An 18,045-nucleotide genomic window follows, 5' to 3' on the forward strand; every position below is an offset into this window, starting at 1 on the left:
ACGTACTCCCCAGAGAGGTCTCCCTGCACTCACAGGTTCACCACTACCTACACACCTGACGATCCCTTCCACCCTTCTCACCAAACCCCTGGAATGTTCCGCAGACCCTCAGTCTCCACACGAAAGCCCAGCCTCATCCCTCGAGTGCAACCCCCGTGTTTCTAAGGTCAGTGAGCAGCAACCACACTGGCTTTGGCGGTCCCAAGGCTCCGCCCTCTGGGATCTGTGGAGTCTGCTTGGCCTGTGAGAGCCCAGCAGGCCTGTCTCGTGGGCACCCGGCTCCCTCCACCCCCTCCTCTGCCCACACGCACTCCAGCCCTCTCCAGGGACAGCCCAAGTCCCGACGTCCACATGGCGTAGCACAGCACCCATGGTCCTTCCCCACCGGCCTCCCCAGCTCCTGGCCTCATCAACCACTTTCTCTGGTCACTTCTGTAAACACGTATGGAGGACCCACTATGTGCTGGGCTCTATGGACACAACCGTGGACAAAAACAGGCATGAGGCCTCACTCTCAAGCATTAAAACCTAATGGAGAAATAATCCAAAATACAATTATGAACCAAGTGCTTTTATAGAACATAGGGCCTTGAGAGCACAGAACAGACCGCCCGGCCTAGTCCAGGGGTCAGGAAGGGAAGCCTTCCTGACACGCGGCTCAAAAGCCCAAACCCAAGGGTCAGCGGGCATTAGCAACACATGGACACAATGATCAGGCCAAAGGTGGCCCTAGAGGGACAGGCAGGGAGCACAGTGGGCGTGGGGCACTGGGGCAGCACCCCAGGAAACAAGGCCAGCGCTGCCGGAGCATGAGGGGTGAGTGGGCACACGGCTGAGACCAGGCCGAGGAGAGGAAAGGGCAGAGTCTGTGTGTGTGAGGCCTCAGCAGGGTCTGCCCGGATCCTATCCACCAGGCAACAGGAGGCATCTGAAAGGTTTCAAGCAAAGCAGGGTGGACGTGTGGACAGGATGAGGTGGGTCAGGTCATCTCGAGCGCAGGTCTGAGGACATCGGTGGGGACATCCAGGCGACGGATGGCAGCATGGATGCAGGTGGATTTCCCCTGGGCCTCACAACTTGGGGCTTTACGTTGAAATGCAAGGGAGGGAGGGGCGGGGAGAAGAGTAAGGACTGCCAGTTAAGGAAGATGAAAAGAGTAGCAGACTGGAGAAATATTCCAGAAGCAGAAGCCACCGCCCTGCTGGCAGAGAGCTCACAGGAAGTGAAAAGAACAAGGCATAGAGGGGGCTGCCCAGGTCGGCGTGGGCACCTGACGGGCAGGCCAGCCATCCAGCTAGTGAGCGTGCTCATCCCTCTAGGACCGCTGGGTGTGGGCTCTGCCAGGACGAGAATGACTTTAAATCAAATATAAGATCCCTTTATCCCCAAATAATTGTAAGGTCAAGTTTTCCGAAAGTTCGTCTATGTGTATAACCCTATATACCTTCTAAATCTGCCCAACTTACTGAAGACCAAACCCAGTGCTGTTATCATGTCCCCAGGCTCTGCATTCCCATTGCAACAGTCACAAAATACTGGCCAAAATCTTCTGTGTTTATTGATGGTGCTTTTCCAAAAAATTATTTTCTACACATTGCTACATCTCAAAGAGGCTTTGCAGGAAAGGCTTGGGAGAACCATGTTGTGCTGTTTCCAGCTAGGTAACGGAAGAAAAGCCAGATGAGTTTTTAAAGGTTTAAACTTCATACCCGTCTATGCCTTTAAAAAAATAAGTTCTTCCTTAAGTAGGATAAAGACAATTTTTTTTAAGAGTGCTTCACCTAATGCTAATCCTCTAGAGTAAATAATTTTAAAACAGTCCCTTAGGAATCTCCTAAGCAAACTATGGGCCTATATAAAAAGAACCTGAAATTACTAAGACTAATACATAAATTCCCGATTTAAGCTGTTCAAGAAGAATACATTTGTTGAGTATTTACCAAGAGCCAAACACACTCTATAAACATTTTCTCACTTAATCCTGACAATTTTATGGGGTAAGAGGTATTACTATTCCCATTTCACAGGGAAGAAAATTGAGGCTTAGAGAAGTTAAATAACTTGCTGGAAGTCACACGGTTAAGTGGCAAAACCAAAATTCTGAGTCTAACCGCACATTCTGCATTTCCTTTCATATAATCAAAAGAAGTCATTTTTCAGAAAGAACAACTAAAAGTTTGGACTTCTAAATATAACATTTATGCTAGGCTCAAGGCAAAACCGTGGCTGAGTATCCAGGCCCAGGCCATCTGCCCATAGCTGCCTGCCTGGCTGCATCGGGCTTGAACATCAGGGAAGCCTCTCTGTGCTGCGCTGCGGTGTCTGCACTAGGAATAAGGAGCTTTCTTAGAGGAAATCTTTTTTGTTTTTAAATAGGATTCAATTATGCATATGGAAATCGGTAGAAAATTGACTCTAGTCATGAACATTCCAGGTGAATTTCTAAGAAATTCATCTATGCTATAAAGTGAGCTACCATACAAATACAGCTTTGCACTTGAGCGCTACAACAATCAATAAGTTTAGCAAATCAACAAGAGTACATCACCGATTCCTCTCTCCCTGGTTTTTGAGAGAAATCCACCAGTGTTCTCCGGAGGCCCCAGCATCGGACCCACGTTGGTCCCAGGCATCCAGACTCAAAACACAACAGTCACATGAACTCTCCCCTGGGCTTCACGACTCTGGACTGATACCCAAATGCAGCGGAGGAGGGTCGGGAGGGTCGGCAGCAGGGTCTGGGGGGATGAGGCTTCACGGCGGAATTTAGGTCCGAAGTGGGCGGCGACTGAGGAAATGCCACACGCACAGAGGGCAGGGTGGGACCTCTCAGGCACCCCCGACGCCAGGAGCCCTGGTCACCACCCACCCATGCGCCGTGGCCGTGAAGAGGGAATGGCCACCAGAAACAGGAGCAGGGCCCACACTCAACTGCCTCACCTGTCTTTTCCCTGTTTCCACCTCAGGGCTGCTCCTGGCCTCCTGGCCTCCTCTTCCAGGGGGGCCTTGTGCCTCCCTCCTCCTTCCTCCTCCTCCTGGCCGTCTCCTTCCCCCATCTGTCCCTCCCTCCCCTTCTGAACAACTCCGTCCTAAAGCCATTACGTGGGCCCATTACGTGGGCACAGGGGAGGCATCCGTGGGGGAGCACTGGGTGGGAGAGGGGGAGCTCAGCACACAGACCTCCACCCCGGGGGGGCGGGGAGTCACCACCGAAGGGGTGGGTGGGCGAATCCCGAACAAAGTGTTGAGGGCACCACCCAGGACGATGACCCCGAGTGGGAAGTCGGACCCTGAGTCAGGCAAGGAGGGCACCCCTGGAAGGGCCGCCTGGTGCAGAGCATCGGGCCTGAAGCCCGATGAGCATAAGGAAGGTGTCTCACACCCTCACCCCCGCAGAGGCTGCCGGCCCGGCATCTAGGGATGCAGCCCGGAGGGCGGGGCCTGAGTCCGGGAGGGGTCGGCGCAGCGACGAGAGGACCAGAATACAGAGGAGGGTGAGCGAACAGGCAAACACACAGGGTAACAGCAGCCGCACCGCTCGCTGTCAAAAACCGAGACTCAAATATTTAAATGCAGGGCTTCCCTGGTGGCGCAGTGGTTGAGAGTCTGCCTGCCGATGCAGGGGACGCAGGTTCGTGCCCCGGTCCGGGAGGATACCATGTGCCGCGGAGCGGCTGGGCCCGTGAGCCATGGCCGCTGAGCCTGCGCGTCTGGAGCCTGTGCTCCGCAACGGGAGAGGCCACAACAGTGAGAGGCCCATGTACCGCAAAAAAAAACACTTAAATGCAGAAAACTAGAGTGAATCCTGTGGGATCAGGTTGGAATTGGAGGTATCACTGTGAATTCAGGGATTTCAGTATACAGAGATAGACTGACATATAAAACTCAACAGTGCCAGAAAGCCTGTGTATGAACATATATGCAATGCATAAATCTCTGTGTGTATAAACGCACAAACAGATGTTACTCAGGGAGTAACAGAGACACATCACAAAAACACCAAAACCAACTTGCAGGGGTCCCTACTATCCAAACTGGGGTCCGTTTGTGCGTCAAAATAACAGAAATTGATTTAAATTCAATGAATAAAGTCCACATTAAAATAAATAAATAGGGACTTCCCTGGTGGTCCAGTGGTTAAGACTTCACCCCCCCCAATGCAGGGGGGTGCAGGTTTGATCCCTGGTTGGGGAGCTAAGATCCCACATGCCTCACGGCCAAAAAAAACCAAAAAACAGAAGCAATATTGTAACAAATTCAGTAAAGACTTTAAAAATGGTCCACATCAAAAAAATATTTAAAAAAAATTAAATTAAATACATAAATAGAAAATTTGGTGAAAATAGAATATTTATACCTTTTAATTACCTCTCTGTAAAACACTTATTTCAAAAAAACTGTAACTTTACAGTTGACAAACCTGTCAGACACCATTTCACCATCAAGAGATAAAAGTTATCAGCAGAAACTGGACAAATCAAAATCATGTGCAACTGGTCATGCCACCAGAAGAAAAAGCACCGCTTCTGTGATATTCCCCCAGAGATGCAGAACCTGAATCTAATCATGAGGAAATACCAGACAAATCCAAAATGAGGGGCGTTTACAAACTAAGTGGCCTGTTACCTCCACAAGTGTCAAGGTCCTGCCAGTCCAGGGAAGGCTGAGGAACTGGTCCAGACTGGAGGGACAGACGACTAAACACGGTGTGTGCTCTGAGCTGGGCCCACCATTGCCAAGGGCATTATCGGGGCAGCTCTGATGGCTGACTGGGGTCTGCAGCCTGCGTGGCAGGAGCCTCCCACTTTGAATGGCTTGTCCTAGTCATGTCAGGCGTGGTCTTGTTTGCAGGAAACACATACTGAAGTATCTGAGGTATCAGGCTGGCAAATTGCTCTCTGATCGTCGGGAAAAATTCCTTAAACCATACTTGCAACTTTTCCATAAGTTTGACATAGTTTCCAAAAGAAGTTTTAATGTATTTAGGAAAAGAAAAAATGCTTTCACTCTACAGTGTGAAGGAAGCAGTTATTAAACATAGGCAGCTAATAAGCCGCTTACCCATATAAAACATTTCACATGAAATAGTGTAGGTTCAAATGAATACTGAAGCGCCCCCAAAGGAGCAGCTTTCATCTCAGTAGCAAAAGGTAATTATGCTGAACAAAAATCAAATATACTTTAAAAAGGCAAAGCACATTCGTGGCAAGAATCCTTTGGTTCAATCTCAAAAGGAAACAAAAGTCTCTGGTTTGAGAAGCATGCAGGAAGGGAGGATGGGGTTCCACTCGGGCAGGAGACAGAAGCTGGACATCTCCAGGCCCACCCTCCTTAGAACTCGGCGAAGCCCCCGGGGCCTGAAGGCTTCACACGTCTCCACTGGAAGTAAGTGCTGCTCCGTGACATTTTCTTCTGCTAAATCAATCTAAAAATCAGGTACTCAGTCCCCTTTCCAGGGTTCAAGATTCTTACTGCCCACTAGGGACCCCTAGTGACAGGGTGTAGAGGCTCCTCTGCAGGACAGATTGGGAGCATAAATAATCTGAAGGCTCCTCAGCAAGTTCTCTACTGAAGTAAAAGTTTAGGATGGTGTCTGCTTTCATATACTATTAAAGGATTCATAGAATTAAAGAATTTTTTTAATACATATAATTGACAAAGTTTATTATCAAAAACTTCAGTAGGTTTTTAAAAAGACTGTGCTGGTTTTACAATACTGAAAGATGACAATCCAAGACAGGACATAGACAAACAAGGATAATTAAAATATTAAGTACCAGGCTTCCCTGGTGGCTCAGTGGTTGAGAGTCCGCCTGCCAATGCAGGGGACACGGGTTCGTGCCCCGGTCCGGGAAGATCCCACATGCCGCGGAGCGGCTGGGCCCGTGAGCAATGGCCACTGAGCCTGTGCGTCCGGAGCCTGTGCTCCGCAACGGGAGAGGCCGCAACGGTGAGAGGCCCGCGTACCGCAAAAAAAAAAAAAAAAAAAAAAAAAATATATATATATATAAAGTACCGTCTAAATTAAAAGACCATATGCAAAAATAAACTCAAAATGGTTTAAAGACCTTAATATAAGACATGACATCATAAAACTCCTGAAGAGAACATAAGCAAAACATTCTCGGATGTAAATCATAGCAATATTTTCTTAGATCGGTCTCCCAAAGCAAAAGAAATAAAAGCCAAATAAATAAACAAACAAGCAAGCAAGTGGGACCTAATCAAACTTAAAAGCTTTGGCAAAGCAAAGGAAATCACCAACAAAACACAAAAAACCTCTACAGAATGGGAGAAAATACTTGCAAATGATGTGACTGACAAGGAGTTAGTATCTAAAATACACAAACAGCTCGTACAACTTAATATCAAAAAAACCAAACAACCCAATCAAAAAACGGGCAGAAGACCTAAATAGACATTTCTCCGAAGAAGACATACAGATGGCCAACAAGCACATGAAAAGATGCTCAACATCACTAATTACTAGAGAAATGCAAATCAAAACTACAATGAGGTATCACCTCACACCAGTCAGAATGGCCATCATCAAAAAAGTCTATAAATAAATGCTGGAGAGGGTGTGGAGAAAAGGGAACCCTCTGGTGGGAATGCAAACTGGTACAACCACTACTATGGAAAACAGTATGGAGGTTCCTTAAAAAACTAAAAATAATGTTATCATATGATTCAGCAATACCAATCCTGGGCATATATCCAGAAAAGATGAAAACTATAATTCGAAAAGATACATGCACTCCAATGTTCATAGAAGCTCTATTTACAATAGCCAAGACATGGAAGCAACCTAAGTGTCCATTGACAGATGAATGGATAAAGAAGATGTGGTATGTAGTACAATGGACTATTACTCAGCCATAAAAAAGAACGAAATAATGCCATTTGCAGTAACGTGAATGAAGCTAGAGAATATCTACTAAGTGATAAGTCTTACAGAGAAAGACAAATATCATATGATATCACTTATATGTAGAATCTAAAAAATAATACAAATGAATCTATATACAAAAGAGGAACAGACTCAGACATAGAAAACAAACTTACGGTTACCGAAGGGGAAAGAGCGGGGAGGGGTAAATTAGGAGTATGGGATTAACACATACACACAACTATACATAAAATAGATAAGCAACAAGGATTTACTGTATAGCACAGGCAACTGTGTTCAGTCAATATCTTGCACTAATCTATAATGGAAAAGAATCCGAAAAAATATATATGTATATAACTGAATCACTTTGCTGTACACCTGAAACTAACACAATATAATAAATCAACTATACTTCAATTAAAAAATAAATAAATAACATAATTCAACATGGCCCATACAAACTGTCTTTATAAGACAGGCTTTGTGAACATGGTCCTTGCCCTATCTTGTACTTTATACAGTTTCATTCATTGTATCATCTACTGACTGACTCCAGGAAGAAGACAAATATGTTCTTTTCCTTTGCGAGAGTATATGCATACACACCACCACTCATCCACCCAGAAGGGACAGAACACTAGAGGAGAGGTTTGGCAACTTAATCAGTTAAATTCAAAGATGAGCTCATTTGTAAACCAGTATCGACAGCAAATAAACTACTTGGAAGCATACGCTGAGAACTACTGTTACAGAGGAGGACTTTTGTTGCAGTGCCTGTGGATGCTTCAGTTATTGATGTCTCCCCCCAAAAGTTCATTGGTTAGAAAGAAGTCCCCTGCTCATCCTCCCGTGACAGTTTCACGGCTCAATGAAAATGCAGTTCTTTAGGTTCAAATACCCAAATGCCTGAATATTTAACTGCGTATTTAATGACTGTAAATGCCATCCGAAGATAAGAATCTTCTAAATTAAAATTGATTTGGTTTTCACTTTTCTGATGTTGAGATGCTTCCTTAGGTAGAAAATTACCATGGTGGAAATGAACAGATCTCTCACAACGTTTAAAAAATGCAGACATTAGTTCCACTGGCATGTAATTATTTTGCAAGAAAACACCTCTGTGTGTACACCCAGGAAGCAGACCAGTTACTCTAACAGAAGACTGCAGGGATAATGCTCAAGGGGCCCCTCTGAATCTTTCAAAGTCACTTAATTAGCCACATCCCCCAGCATAGAAACTACTCCCTGGAAGTAGTTACGCACTTTTAGAAGCTGTGTTAATTCTTCTTCAGGCCATTTAGCTAATTAATACTTGAGAGTTTTAGTAAATCATTACTTCAGCATACTAAACAACAGTTCTTATGGGCTGGATTGGACCTGACTGTATGTTTTTTTAAAAGATGCTGACTTAGGCGCTTCCCTGGTGGCGCAGTGGTTGAGGGTCCGCCTGCCGATGCAGGGGACACGGGTTCATGTCCCGGTCCGGGAGGATCCCGCATGCCACGGAGCGGCTGGGCCCGTGAGCCATGGCTGCTGAGCCTGTGCGTCTGGAGCCTGTGCTCCGCAGCGGGAGAGGCCACAACAGTGAGAGGCCCATGTAACGCAAAAACAAAACAAAACAAAACAAAAAAGATGCTCACTTAAGTGAGAGATACAGCATCACATAAAAAATTTCTTCAAACCAAATGCCCTAGGATATGCCGAGAGAAAATAGAATAGGGAGAAAAACACAAAATAAGGCAAGTAGGGGAGATACTGGGTTTTGAAGGAGCCGGCTACTTGGTTCTGGCCTGAGGAAGAATCCTCCAGGCAGAAGGAACGGTTCTTCAGACAGCACGGTCTAGACTGCAGGTTCTGTTCAGTCGAGCAAACCAACGACTGCGGGTGGTGGCACGTGATGGGCAAGTGCAGATGGTGAGAAGCCTTGAATGCTACTCTACAGAAAGGACCCAGGGCCCTCTACTAACAGGATCTCAGCTCAGTTTCCGTTGGGTTAGAGAGGGTATAAAGAGTGAACAACAGAAAAATGACCAGAGGCAGCTCTAAGTTGGAGGATATGACTTGAGAGAAATCAAGAAGGATGAGTAGAGAAAGGGTGGTGACCGTGTGGCCAGGCTCCTGGGTAAGTGAGAGGGAGGGGTCCAGGGTGTGTCCAGGATCTGGACTGACTGCAGGTGGATGATGGTGCTGCAGGAGGAGGGGCTGCAGCAGAAGCAGGCTGACCATCAGGGGACCAAGACGGGTTCATTTTTAACATCTAAGTGAAATCCAAAGAGTAAGAAAAGTAACAGCATGAAAGCGTCCATTGATTTGGGACGTCCCTGGTTCCATTCAACCCACAAAATGTTAACCGCCATCCCTGAGGCCCTGGTGAGCTAAGCAAGAGCAGCTTCAGGGGAGTGGCAGGGTGTAGGTGCCCGAGGGTGGACACGGGATGAGTGGTGGCCAGGGAGAAAATACTGGAGCCCTCAAGAAACTTGGATGCTACCGGCCAGCTCGGGCCATGAGAGAACAACATGAGAGACTTTAAAGTAAAAGAGATGTGTGTGCAGTGATGCTGCAAAGAGACGTTCTGGACTGGATCTTGGAAGAGGAAAAGGACATTAGTAGAAAAGCTAGTGAAATTTGAATGAAGTCTGCAGTTTAGTGACCACTGACATACCAATATTAATTTCCTAGTTCTGACAAATGTCCTGAGGTCATGTAAGATACTAACCTCAGAAGATAGTGGGCGAAGCATATACAGGACTATCCCTGTACTACATTTGCAACTTTTCTCTAAATCTAGTTAATCCAAAATAAAAAGTTTACTTACAAAAAAAGAAATAAATCTAAGAACAGATATTCTAACAATACCACCCGCAAATGGAACTTTTTAGTGTTCAGGAATTTCTGAATTTATTTTTTTAATATTTGGCTGACTCTAACGTGATTACTAATCGTAAAAAAAATACTTGGAAAACGTAGAAAATATACTTTTTATCTCACAGCTTGAGAAATAACAATTTTTAACATCTTTTATCTCATGTATAGATATGAGATTTTTTTAAACCATCACTGAGACTAATCCCTCCTGGTGGGGGGGGCGGGGTCCCCTTAATATTTTATCATAAGCTTTCCCTTCCATATAATTTAAAGTTCTTCAAAAGCATTTACATGACTACACAACTGTCTACACAAAATTGTACCACAATGTTTTACCTATTCCACGTTTGTTGGACATTTAGATTATTTCCAACTTTTCTCCATTTATAAATAGTACCATGAGTATCATATGCATAAATTAAATGCTCATGCTTATTTCATTAAGTAATTCCAAAAAGTGGAGTCCCTGAGTTGAAGGAAATGTTGACTTAACATTTTTAATAAATACTATCAATGTGTCCCCCAAAACGATAGAGCCAACTTATACTCCCAGAAGCAATGTACAGAGAGCTATTTACAGAGAGATAGTTCCCTGACCCACCAGCAATGGGGCATTAGTACTTTGTTGACTGTTAATTTGGTAGGTTAAAAAATGTTCATTATTGCTTTTAAATTTGTCTTTCTTTGTTTTCTAGTGAGACTGAATACATTTAAACATATTTGCTTTTTAGCTACTTTCATTTCCTCTTCCATGAATTACTTAGTTCCTAATGCCTTTTGCCTGTTTTTGTACTGATATTTTAGTGTATCTGATTATTTTTTCTACTTCCTTTATCTATTTTGGACCTTCTGAAAGTTGTAGTTGTGGTAAATACTTGCCAGTTTATTTCCGCTTTTATTTTATTTATTATGAGGTTCTTTGGCGTACACAGTTTAATTTGGATGTATATATATCTCATATTCCTTTATAATTTCTTCTACTGCTTTTACGATTATAAAGACCTCACAGTCCTAACACTAAACCAAAGAAATATTAGTGTTAGTTTAAAAGAGCACTTAAAATTACGAAGGGAAAAAGCCAGATCACTTGTCCAACTGAAAAAAAATCAGTTGTTTTTATTTTGGAGTCTTCAAATGTAGAGGTCTGGGATTATATAGTGATTGACAATACTAATTCTATAACCTCCATCATACATAATTATTAATAAATAATTCTTACTGAGACAAGTCTTCTCTTAAGGGTATCTAAGACAGTTGGTAAAATTTTTGGATAATATAGGAATAATATAGCTGAGAGTTTCCAAAAGAACCAAAAAATTAATCTCATGGCATGACTATGTCAAGAAAAATTTAGTCCAGCCAGTCCCCAAGGACACAGAGGGCCATATGAGACACCCTTAATACTTTAACTATTAGCAGTTACTCTTCCCATCCCACTTCTAAGCAAGATTCCAGTTTTCTCTACCTTAGTCTTAATAGCTACAGAGAAGGGGAAATGATAAAATAGAAAGACCACAGGTAAAGTAGAAAGACCACAGGTAAAGTAGAAAGACCACAGGCTTTAGAACTTGCTAGATGTGGGCTCAAACCCTGGATCCACCACTAACTAGTTAGTTTTACTCTAAGTAAGTCAAATGGCCCCTCAAAGCTTCATCATCTGTAACACAGAGGTCAATGTTAGTGACAGAGATTGGGCATGCAATAAATTAGTTTGTAGTGATTTTCAAAGAAATGCCTTGCTTGTTGTAAAATCACTACAGAAATTGTTTATTTTTCAATAGAATTTTCTGTTCACATATAAATATGTATGAGTACACAGTTTTTGTTTTTCTTTTCTTATTACTTTTAAGGCCTAAGGTAAGTGACTCAATCTATTTTGTTTAGTAAGCAGCCTACAGAAAAGATTAAACTATTTCCAGGAACTATAAGAGGAAGATCCCCATTATAATACTAAGACAGGAGGCAATTTAGGGAATAGTTTCCTTTATCGCATTAAAAGTAGTAAAAATATAAATCCTCAAAAGCCCCTCGAATAATTCAACTTGTATTCAACGAGCAGTTTGCAGCATCTGTATACACAAACCAAATCTCATCCTTCTTCTAAACATTTAGCAATGTTCCACAGCTGGGGAAAACAGCAATGACACCAGTGTCAGATCTGGAGAAGAATAAGCCACAGGATGACACTTTGGGGAATGGACCACTAGCTACAAAGTAAGTCTGGCAAAGGAAGGACAACAGCAAAAAGCTATTTCCTAGTAAAACTGAAAAACTACTTAAGATAAACATGTAACTGGCTACAATGAAAACTATAAATACTAAATTACTAAAAAAAATCTTAGTTTTGAGGACTGAATATTTTTAATTTGTTGGCTTAAGTCTGCTTTTCTTTTCCTAGAATAAATGCTTCAACTGTAGAATAAGAGAATCTAAAACAATTTACATTAGTGTGGAAAATATAGCTGCAGGGGAGAGACAACAACATAATAAATCACAACCTCTCTCTGAGAAGAAAAACAATTGTTTTTTAAAAAAAACCCTGCTGTTGGGGCCAGGTACAGTCCAAACTTATTTCTAGAATTCCAGTGTTGCATAACTGGAGTGTATTTCAATGAAACTGAACATCAAGTTACATAATTGTCAAATTACTGTGTTCTATTTTGCTTTTTCAGCAAAGAACATGATGGGACTTGGGGTGACAGCAAAAGAAGAAAAGAAATTTAAAGCAGTATATTTTGCTTCTAATAGAAAACAACTTTTATTTTTAAAAATCATTTAGGTAGAAGATCACAAATTTTCAATATTGCGTGCCAAGACTAAGCATTATATATGGTCTTTAAAAACCTCAAATCTTGTTTGTCATTTTTTAAGATATTTTCAGTTGTTTCCATTATTGGAGGGAAAGAAAGTTAAATACTTACGGTACTTTAAAAGTTCATTAGAGGAGAATTATCAAATTTACATGCTTCTTTCCCACCAAGAGTAGCACAAACGTTGGACATTCAACTATATTTTACAGAAAATTTAATAATAGCTGCCTGCTTGTATAGCAGTAATCACAATATATATGGAATATATATTCCAGGGAAATAGCATCTGCATTTGTTGATTTAAATTTAAATCATCAGAGAATTAGTTGAATATTAAAAAGCTGTTATCTAAAACCTACGGATGTATTAAAAACCATAATGAGGAACACTTATCTTGGAGCAAATGTACAACCTCCTGTAAAACATGACTCCAATAGAAGAGTACGAATGCCATCATTAGAAGATTAAACCAATCGGGGAAAAGCTTAAACAAAGAATTATAAACAAACTAAGCAGCATCATTTGTTTTCTTGTTCACAGGGAAAGTTTACAAATCAGTTCTTTTTTCAAAGGCAAATAAATGAGTTAAGAGCTTCAGACTTTCTTGATATACATATTTGAAAGTCTTAGATGACACTGATGAAGTCTACAGGGGAGCATGTGACACTCTCAACTAACGATACTATTATTATAGATTTAAATTAATAAACCTAAACCAACTGCAGCTATCTAATAAAAATGTCACTTAAAAGTAATTCATTATACAGCAAAACTGTAAAAGGTGGTGACAATTACCGTGACTCAGAGGGGTCACACCATCCCTGGGCTTCTTTTCTTCTTCAGCTTGCTCCTAGAACACAGAAAATGTGGTTTAGGCCCTGTTTCTGGGTAATTGTTTGAAACACTGAACATTGACTTCTCTGTTTGCTGGAAGCCAAGCCATGAAGAGCGCTGTGAATGGAGGGGACCTACATCAGCAGCCAGTGTGCAGCGGCAGGGGGAGGGGGGAGGGGGTGCCACCCATTCGGACGTGGGAGGAACCCTTGGTTATTGTCTTAATTCTCTGTTGGCTCAAATATGACAGAAAGGAAGGTTCAAAGGCAGGCTGAGGGAAGAAGGGCGTCCCCTGCCCCCGCCAAGCCCTCCATCCTCCCCTGGCTTGCAGCTTGCTGGCACCTGCTACAGCTTATGAGGCTCAGTTAAGGTCCAAGTTTAGCCCAACCAACCCTCACAGAATGGACAAATGCCTTCAAAGATCCCTGCGAAGAAACCACAAACACAAGCGACCCTGAGAAGGCAGAGCTTCTGTCCATGGAGCCAGCAGTGCATCAGGCCAGGCTCACAGCAACTCCTGGAGGAAAGTTGACCATTTAGCGAAGACTAAGAGAATCACTTCTTTTTTCAAAGATACTCCAAGATCATTTGTCCAGATATGTGTCTTACTTACATAGTTTTGTGGCCATAAAAAAATGTATGCCCCCTATAAAAAAACTCATAATAATTTTACACTTAAAAGTTGAGGGACAGAGTTTCCCAATTTTAAGATCTTTCAAATTAAGAGTTTCAATGGGCTTTCAACTCTCTTATGGAAGTATAAATAGTACAATACTTTTTTTTTTTTTTTTTGCAGTATGCGGGCCTCTCACTCTTGTGGCCTCTCCCGTTGCAGAGCACAGGCTCCGGACGCGCAGGCCCAGCGGTCATGGCTCCCGGGCCCAGCCGCTCTGCGGCACGTGGGATCTTCCCGGACCGGGGCACGAACCCGTGTGCCCTGAATCGGCAGGCGGACTCTCAACCACTGCGCCACTAGGGAAGCCCAATACTTTTGCATAGTTTCCAAGACAAACTGATTGTCATCCAAGAAGATGAAAATCAGCAGCTGAATTACACAAAACCTGTGCATAATTGATGGATGATGCTGATAAAAAAGTATCAGGATTTAGTAAGTTTGGTCAACAATCATTTCCTACAGTTTATCCTGTAATTTGGGGGACATATCTTTTATTTTTTCATTCTTTCACATTTTATTCTTTATTTTTTAACATCTTTATTGGAGTATAATTGCTTTACAATGGTGTGCTAGTTGCTGCTGTACAACAAAGTGAATCAGCTATATGTATACATATATCCCCATATCCCCTCCCTCTTGCGTCTCCCTCCCACCCTCCCTATCCCACCCCTCTAGGTGGTCACAAAGCACCAAGCTGATCTCCCTGTGTTAAACCGCTGCTTCCCACTAGCTATCTATTTTACATTTGGTAGTGTATATATGTCCATGCCACTCTCTCACTTCGTCCCAGCTTACCCTTCCCCCTCCCCATGTCCTCAACTCCATTCTCTACGTCTGCATCTTTATTCCTGTCCTGCCCCTAGGTTCTTCAGAACCTTTTTTTTTTTTTTTAGATTCCATATATGTGTTAGCATACAGTATTTGTTTTTCTCTTTCTGACTTACTTCACTCTGTATGACAGACTCTAGGTCCATCCACCTCACTACAAATAACTCAATTTCGTTTCTTTTTATGGCTGAGTAATATTCCATTCTATATATGTGCCACATCTTCTTTATCCATTCATTTGTCAATGGACACTTAGGTTGCTTCCGTGTCCTGGCTATTGTAAATAGAGCTGCAATGAACATTGTGGTACATGACTCTTTTTGAATTATGGTTTTCTCAGGGTACATGCCCAGTAGTGGGATTGCTGGGTCTTATGGTAGTTCTGTTTTTAGTTTTTTAAGGAACCTCCATACTGTCTTCCATAGCGGCTGTATCAATTTACATTCCCACCAACAGTGCAATAGGGTTCCCTTTTCTCCACACCCTCTCCAGCATTTATTGTTTGTAGACATTTTTATCTTTTTAAGCCAGGCCTAGGGTGACTGACTGTCCCAGTTTGCCTGGGACTGATCCGGTCACAGCACTGAAGTCCCATAACTGGAGGACCCTTCAGTCCTAGACAAACCAAGACGGTTGGTCATCTAAGCTATGACAGCCATTAAAACTAAACCTAAAAAGTAGACTTCAGATAACAGGAACACGAGGCTTTAAAACAAGGTTTCAAAAAATTAATATTTTAATGAGAGCAAACTAGTTTTTAACTGTTAATCACTACTAATTTCATTTTTATATTGTACTTTTTGTTTCTTTTTTAGTCTATGGCTTTAAGGTACAAAATACAATTTGTATAGTAGTAAATCATATAATTTTCCAATAAACAAGTAATACATATATATCCAGATATGTGACTGAAGCTTCTTTACTGATGAGGTGAACAAACCCACAAGTCTGAAGATGACTGTGTCAGGCTGCCATTTGTGTATACAGCCATATAGAATTGATTATGGTAAATTCCTTGAGATGCCTTAGTTTACACGTATAATTTATTTTATTTTTTGAGTTCACATTGTTCAAGGTAAAAATAAATAGAGAAACAATTAATACAGTGAAAACTCCCCTCCCACCCCGACCCATTCTCCCCCATCTGGCCTACGTATAGTACCTCCACCCAGAAATCTTCATTAGTAGATTCTGAAATATCCTTGCAAAGTTTCCTTTATAAAAAAAGAGAATATATTTTCTTATTTTCTTGTTCTTGTGCACAAAGATAGCACTGTTTTCTACCTTTCTTTTCACTTAAAATACCCTGGAGGTCTTTATCAGGTTGTAAGAGCACACTCCTTCTTTTTGCAGTTACCTGAATGGATACCTCATGATTTATTTAACTGATTCCATGTTTATGGATGTCCAGGTTGTCTCAAATCTTTTTTCCAATCACATAACACTGTGGTGGAAAACCAGTACACGGAGCGTTTTGCATATGTGCCAGGATATGTACAGAATGACTTCCCAGAAGTGGACCAGCCGGGTCAAACCAGACTTGTGTTTTCCTGCCAGGTCTGGCGCCCAGCAAGCCGCACTCAACAGCCCCACAGCCTCGGATCAGGCCCGTCTTCCCAGAGCCTTGCCCACAGGGTGTGATAGCAAAGTTTTGGATTTTTGCCAAGATGATGATGAAAAAGATAATATCTCACTATCGTTTTATTTGCATTTGTTCCATTATGAAGAAGCTGAAGACTGTATATTTAAAAGCCATTGTATTTCCTTTTCTGTGAAGTATCTCTTTACATCTGTGGCCCATTTTTTTCTGTTGGAATGACTACTCATCTTTTGGTCTGGATAAATTAGGAAGATTAGTCCTTTGTCTACAATATGAGAGGCATTATTTATTTTTTCCTGGTTAGTCATTTCTCTTTTTCACTTCTTTCTTACAGTATTTTTAATACGCAAGGATTTTTGTTGTTTATTTTGAGAAATAAAATTATCAAACTCTTCTTTTATGGCTGCTATGGTTGAGTAATAGGAGATCCTTCTCTACTCCCACATCATAAAAACCTTCTTCTTTGTTTATGTCTTTTACACTTATGGTTTATTTCTTACACTTAAATCTTTGACAAATTTGAATTTGTGCCGGGACACGGTGTGAAGTTGAGACACACTATTCCTACCCAGGTGGCTCGTCACCTGTCCCAAGACCACTTATGGGATGGTCCCCCTCCTCCCATCAGTCTAAGATCAGTGTCCTATACACTAAACCCCCAGGTGCATTTGCCTCTTCTGTTTCTTTAGTTTACCTGTCTATCCAAGTACCAGAGCCACGATGCTTTACTTATTAAGCCTGATGTTTTGATATGTTTCCTGGGCTACTTTGTGTTTTAACCACAGTAAGAGGTTCTGTTCTGTACAAGTCTTAGAGTCAGACAGCTGAGGGTTTACGCCCCTGCTTCTCCCCTCACCAGCTGTGTGACCCTGGGCAAGTGATTTAACCTCTCTGAGTTTTGGTTTCCTAAATTGTGACTTGGAGGTAATGATATCTTGTTGACTGAATTGTTTTGAGGATTAGAGACACACGGGTAGAGCCCTACTAAGCACATGCCACATGCAGACTCTCAGTTAACGGCAGTTATCATAGGTGTTTTGCCAGATCTCAAACTGTCAAGAGTGTATCGAGACTTAATCAAAATTAAGTTATCTTCTATTTGTTTTCTAACTGAAAAAGCGTATCTTGGATGAACAGATCTCGGATGGAAGAAGAATCCTGAGGGAGGAGTAAAGAGGAATCTTAAAACCCTGAGTTAATTACTTATTTAAAGAATATTTATTGGGCAATTAATGTGCCAGGAACAGTGCTGGGTTTTAGGGAACAAATGGAATGCAATGCCCAGTGTTTGTGCATCGGCTGCCCTTCACTGGTCAGGTGTCTGCCAGCTGTTCATGGCGGATGGAGGACAAAGTGAAGGCTGGGTGTCCCCGCCGTCCCCTCCTCCCCATCCCACTGTGCAGGGCCCGTCCTCCACACAGCTCGCTTGCACCGGCCTCCACCCCTGCACAGCCATCACCCTGCTCTCCAGGGCTTCCACCCCGCCCCCCGCCTGCCTCGCTCAGCCCCTGGCATCCAGGTCACTCAGTCTCACACACGG

General features: G+C 42.5%; 1 protein-coding gene across 10 annotated transcripts in view; it reads right to left on the bottom strand.

Annotated features, from left to right (window-relative positions):
* Window positions 1-18,045, bottom strand: part of L3MBTL4 (L3MBTL histone methyl-lysine binding protein 4) — a 379,209-nt gene that overhangs the window by 297,507 nt on the left and 63,657 nt on the right. For all 10 annotated transcript variants that reach the window (XR_013831388.1, XR_013831389.1, XR_013831390.1 and 7 more), the window contains exon 4: window positions 13,363-13,417. Coding sequence is in view for 7 of the 10 variants with exons in the window: in XM_079943122.1 (XP_079799248.1) it covers window positions 13,363-13,417 (55 nt within the window). In the remaining 3 variants the exon portion in view is untranslated. The remainder of the gene's footprint in view (window positions 1-13,362; window positions 13,418-18,045) is intronic.

This window comes from Stenella coeruleoalba (assembly GCF_951394435.1).
Source record: "Stenella coeruleoalba genome assembly, chromosome: 14".
In the NCBI taxonomy this organism is placed as follows: Eukaryota; Metazoa; Chordata; class Mammalia; order Artiodactyla; family Delphinidae; genus Stenella; species Stenella coeruleoalba.